General features: G+C 53.0%; 1 protein-coding gene across 1 annotated transcript in view; it reads right to left on the bottom strand.

Moving 5' to 3' along the window:
- SIPA1L3 (signal-induced proliferation-associated 1 like 3) overlaps window positions 1-6070 on the bottom strand; it is a 381648-nt gene that overhangs the window by 27024 nt on the left and 348554 nt on the right. Inside the window, exon 16 of the mRNA XM_011973395.1 lies at window positions 4893-5114. Within this exon, the coding sequence (XP_011828785.1) occupies window positions 4893-5114 (222 nt within the window). The remainder of the gene's footprint in view (window positions 1-4892; window positions 5115-6070) is intronic.

Genomic DNA, 6070 nt, shown 5'->3' with positions numbered 1-6070 from the left:
GGCTCACTGAAACCTCTGCCTCCTGGGTACAAGTGATTCTCCCGCCTCAGCCTCCCAATAATTGGGACTACAGGCACTCGCCATCATACTTGGCTAATTTTTGTATTTTTGTAGAGATGGGGTTTCACTATGTTCGCCAGGCTGGTCTTGAACTCCTGACCTCAGGTGATCCACCCACCTTGAAAAAAAATCTTTTTCTCTTTTGTCTTTCTTTTGAGAAAGAGTTTTGCTCTTGTTGCCTAGGCTGGAGTGCAATGGCGCAATCTCGGCTCACTGCAACCTCCGCCTCCCGGGTTCAAGCCATTCTCCAGCCTCAGCCTCCCGAGTAGCTGGGATTACAGGCATGCACCACCACACCCGGTTAATTTTTGTAGTTTTAGTAGAGATGGGGTTTCACCATGTTGGCCAGGCTGGTCTCAAACTCCTGACCTCACGTGATCCACCCATCCCGGCCTCCCAAAGTGCTGGGATTATAGGCATGAGCCACCACGCCTGGCCGAAAAAATTTTTTTATACAGATGGTACCTCACCATGTTGTTGCCCAGGTTGGCTTCCAACTTCTAGGCTCAAGCAATTCCCCTGCCTCGGCCTTCCAAAGTGCTGGGAGTACACGTGTAAGCCACTGCATCTGGTTGTGATTTTTTTTTTTTTTTTGAGATAGAGTTTAGCTCTTGTTGCCCAGGCTGGAGTGCAACGGCGTGATCTTGGTTCACTGCAACCTCCATCTCCTGGGTTCAAGCAACTCTCCTGCCTCAGCCTCCCGAGTAGCTGGACATGGGATGTGGAACAGATTACAGGCATGCGCCACCATGCCTGGCTAATTTTGTATTCTTAGTAGAGACGGGGTTTCTCCATGCTGGTCAGGGTGGTCTTGAACTCCCAACCTCAGGTGATCCGCCTGCCTCGGCCTCCCAAAGTGCTGGGATTATAGGCATGAGCCACCGTAGCACAACCGGCTCTGGTTGTGATTTTTAAAATGTATCTGCAACTAAATAAATATTAAAAGGAGCTGAGTGCAGTGGCTCACGACTGTAATCCCAGCACTTTGGGAGGCCGAGGGGGGCGGATTGCCTGAGGTCAGGAGTTCGAGACCAGCCTGACTAACACGGTGAAACCTCGTCTCTATTAAAAACACAAAGATTAAGAAGAACAAAACAAAACAAAACAAAAATTAGCCAGGAGTGGTGGTGTGCGCATGTAGTCCCACCACTTGGGAGGCTGAGGCAGAAGAAGTGTTGAACCTGGGAGGTGCAGGTTGCAGTGAGCCGAGATCGCGCCACTGCACTCCGGCCTGGGCAACAGAGCGACACTTCGTCTCAAAAATAAATAAATACATAGATAAATAAATAAATAAATATTAAAAGGAACTATGAAGCGATTTCATTTGTGTCCCCCCTGATATTTTATATGTTTAGTTTACACATGTTTACACAAACACACACACATACAAGCCACCTTTGGATTTCGTCACTTGGAAAGCTCTTGCTGTTGCATAGGGCTGTTGTCTCTCCAGGTATATCTTCTGAGCTCCTGCTAAGTGTGTGGTCTGGGTGAGGTTCAGGATGTCTCTGTTCTGGGCCCCGTGGGGGTGACAGAGAGGAAGCAAGCTGCCATGGGAGTGGCATTCGCTGTTCCCTGGGACAGGTGCTGGGGGTGGGCTGAGCCTGGTGTGGGGGTTCAGAGAACTTCTCCAAGAAAGACGTGTCTGTGTTGATACCCAAGGAGTGGTGCTATGGGTTGAACTGGGCCCCCACAAAAAGCTATATTGAAGTCCTAAGCCCCAGCATCTCCAAATGTGACCTCATTTGGAGACAGTCTTTCCAGAGGCAATCAAGTCAATCAGGTAGACCCTAATTCCGTTAGATTGGTGTCCTTACAGAAAGGGGAAATGTGGGCACAGACGCAGGGAGAACGTCATGCGAAGAGGAGGTGGAGACGGGGGTGATGCATTTACGTGTTGGCACCCACTGGCTGCTAGGAGGGAGGCCAGGAACAGGTTCTCCCTCACCGACCTTGGAGGGAACCACCCTGTCAACGCCTGGACCTTGGACTTCTGGCCTCCACAACGGTGAGACGGTACATTTCTGTAGTTTAAGCCACTTAGGGTGTGGTACTTTGTTGCGGCTGCCCCAGCAAATTAACATGGGTGGGCAGGAGTGAGCCTAGAGTGGGGGTGTGGGTTAGGGGGTTCATGGCAGAGGAAGCAGTGTGCACGGGTGATTGTTGAGGAGGGTAACAGGGTTCAGCAGGGCCCAACTTGGGGCACACTGAAAAGTGGGGGCCTTATAGTATCTACTTATTGGGTTCGCCGTGAGAATCAAACGAGATCCACGCGTCTTATGTTCAGGATGGAGCATGCCCTGTGTGCCGGGCACGTTACAGGTGCCTTGTGACCAAGATGGCAGAACCTATTTCCCATGGGGGACACAGGATGTGGAACAGAGTACAGCGACACGGAATGACAGCCTGGGCTACTGAAGGCCAGGAGGACCTGTGTGAGGGGGTGGCATTAGAGCGAGTCCTCGTGAGCTGCACCCCACAAGATCTGGAGGGAGCTCACTGCAGGCAGCATTGAGAGCCAGTGCAAAGGCCCTGGGGTGTGCCTCGATGTGGAGAGTGTGAGGAGGAGCAAGAGGCCAGTGTGGCTCGAACAGAGCGAGGAGGGGAGAGTGGACGGGAATGAGGGCAGAGGTGAGGGACAGATCATCCAGGGTCTGAGCGGGAGTTTGGGCAAAGAACACGGTGCCTGGTATAAAACGTGCGTAGTCAATGTGAGCCTGCATCAGTAATCCCGGGAGCATGGGAGGCTGCTGGGGTTTTAAGCAGTTTTAACCATCAGTCTAGTTTTCAGAATCCCCTCTGGCTCTCAGCGTGAGCTCAGCACACTTGCCTGCTGATATCTCCCGGGACACTGTTTCTGTCTCCTGACACGTCTCTCCCTCCAAGCTCTGTGTCATCCCCCGATGTGAATGTCTCCATCTAGGTCATGAAAGATGACACTAAAAAGAACAGGATGGAGGAGGGCAGAGCCCCTCACTCAAGAGACATGAGCCTTGATCCAGGCTTCCTGGGCTCTGATCCAGGCTGCATCTCTCATCAGCTGTGTGACTCTGGGCCTCAGCTGCCTCATCTGTAAAAGGGGGAGGACAGGGGCCAGGCACAGTGGCTCATGCCTGTAATCCCTGCACTTTGGGAGGCTCAGGCGGACAGATCACTTGAGGCCAGGAGTTTGAGACCAGCCTAACATTGTGAAACCCTGTCTCTACTAAAAATACGAAATTAGCCGGGCGTGGTGGCGCACACCTGTAACCCCAGCTACTCGGGAGGATGAGGCTGGAGAATCACTAGAACCCGAGAGGTAGAGGTGGTAGTGAGCCGAGATAGCACCATTGCACTCCAGCCAGGGCAACAAGAGTGAAACTCTGTCTCAAAAAAAAAACAAAAAACAAAAAACAAAAACGGCGGTGGGATGGGGGGAGGACAGGTCCACCCCCATGGAGCTGTTGCGGGATCCAGTAAATTCATTTGCATCAAACCACTTAGAATGAACCTAGATGTGGCGAGTGCTCAGGAAATGGTAGCTCCTGTATCCTCCAAGTGAAAAACAAAACTCTTTCTCAACTGCACACCCCTCTCCTCTTTCACTTTAAAGTAAAATGCCCCAAATGAACTGCTCACACAGCTCCTCAATTCTGCCTCACCCTTTTCTCCTGAACCCTCGAGAGACCTCTGGGAGGCTTAACCCTATATAGTCAGTTCTCAGGCTCATCACCCTGGGCTGGGCCCCGCCTCCTCGCCTGAGCTCCGCCTCCCCTGGCCCCGCCTCTGCACCTCCCCGCCTTCCCTGCCCCACCTCCTTCCCCGGTTTCTCACTTTGGCTCAACGCCAAGGGGTTTCAGTCTCAGTCCCACAGTTCTCTATCCACACCCTGCCTTAGGTGCTCTTCCAGCCTCGCAGCTCTAGGCTGATTAACACCCAAAGTTCTCCCTCCAGCCTGACCTCTCCACTGAATTTGGGATTCCTTACTCAAGGGCCTCCCCGACGCCTCCGTCTGGATGTCTCCTGCGAATCTCACACCGAAGCATCCAGGATTGAACTACTGTGCCTTCCCGAAGACTGCTCCCCACTCAAGGCAAGTCTATCCTCTGGGCTTCAAGGCACGGCATCATCCTCAACCCCTCTCTTTCTCTCACACCACATCCAGTCTGCCAGCAAGCCCGGTCTGCTCCATTTCAGATAATCTATCCGGAACCGCCCTCTTCTCACCCTCTCCGCCCCCCACCCTGCTCCCGCCCCCTCGTCTCCGCCTGGACCACGACAGCAGCTCCTCCCTGCTCCTCGCAGGCTGCTCCCCACACGCAGCCACAGAGACCCTGGAACGCCCAATTTAGATCCTGCCCCATCTCTGCTCTATGCCCTCCCGTGGCTCCATGTCACTCAGGGCAAACACCAAGCCCCTTCCACGTGGCCTGCAAGACCCTCCGCGTTCTGTCCCCATCCCTCCCTGACCTCATGTCCCCACACCCTCCCCTGGCCCAAACTGTTCCAGCCACCCCAGCCTGCCCGCAGGCAACCGTGTCACTCACTGCCTCAGGACCTTTGCAGCTGCTACTCCTGTCTGGAATGTTCCTCACCCGGATGCGGCACAGGGCTAACCGCCATGGACCTACTGCGTGCTTCTCTATTCATTCCATTTACTGTTGGTCACCCCAGTTGGAATGCCAGCTCCCTAAGAGGGGTTCCCGCCTGTCCTGTTCGCAGCTGCAGCCCCAGTGTGTACACTGGCTCACAGTCATCTGTACAATGACAGCATGTGGCATCACCCTCTTTCCGCCCCCGAGACGCCCTGGTGTGGATCTGGCGAGCGCCTTCCTGGACGTCCAGGCACTTACTTCTTTGGGTCACTGAAGGGGAGTGGCCGTGGTGGGGGCTCCTCCGTTCTCTTCCACCCTGTTGGGTGCTTATTGCGCACAGGCTGCTTGGAGAAGAAGGACTTGGGGACGGAGGCGGAGAGCTGGAAGGGGCTGGGCTGGGCCAGCTGGGAGGGCCGAGGAGTCTCTGCACTGGCAGTTTTGTAAACCTGAGCGGGGTAGCCAACCCTCGAGCCCATGTCACTGCAAAACAAAAATGAGAGAGATAAAAAAACCAAATCCATTCCACATTTGGCAAGACAGCGCTATTGAAGTTTACTCCTGGGAATCAAAAAGGTTCATTTGCACAAGAGAGACACAAATATATTACCGCTGTGGAAAATTCCAACAATACAGACGCCTATCTGTAGAAAAGGCAAGGTTGCCTGCACAGCACCCAATCCCACCCGAGGATGGCCTTGTAGCACATTTGGTTCCTCTATGGGAATCTGAAAAATTCACTCCAGTCTCCTTGGTACAACCTATGCAGCTAAAGGTGGGGATCCCACCTCCTGCTCATCTCTAGAGGGAACTATGGCTTATAGTTTGCGCTTTTTCGTTCCTAACTTTTCTCTCTCTTTTTTTTTCGAGACAGGGTCTCACTCTGTCACCCAGGCTGGAATGCAGTGGCGCGATCTCAGCTCACTGCAGGCTCGACCTCCCAGCCTCAAGTGATCATCCCACCTCAGCCTCTGAGTAGCTGCGACTACCGGCATGCACCACTATGCCTGGCTAATTTTTGTAGAGATGGGGTTTCGCTATGTTCCCATCACTGGGCCTGGCCCTTAACCTTTTTCTTTTCTTTTTTTTTTTTTTTTGAGACAGAGTCTCACTCTGTTACCCAGGCCACAGTGCAGTGGTGCAATCTCGGCTCACTCCATCCTCAGTCTCCTGAGTTCAAGCGATTCTCCTGCCTCAACCTCCCCAATAGCTGGGATTACAGATGTTTGCTACCACACCCAGCTAAGTTTTTTGTATTTTTAGTAGAGACAGCGTTTCACCATGTTGGCCAGGCAGGTCTCAAACTCCTAACCTCAGATGATCACCCAACTCAGCCTCCCAAAGTGTTGGGATTATAGGCGTGAGCCACTGCGCCTGCTCAACCTTTTTCTATGCAAAAACATACACATATGTATATAAAAGGGGGCATTCTGCGGGGG

The sequence above is a fragment of the Mandrillus leucophaeus genome, unplaced genomic scaffold (assembly GCF_000951045.1).
Source record: "Mandrillus leucophaeus isolate KB7577 unplaced genomic scaffold, Mleu.le_1.0 Scaffold137, whole genome shotgun sequence".
NCBI classification, from domain to species: Eukaryota; Metazoa; Chordata; class Mammalia; order Primates; family Cercopithecidae; genus Mandrillus; species Mandrillus leucophaeus.
This window is presented reverse-complemented; position numbering and strand designations above follow the sequence as displayed.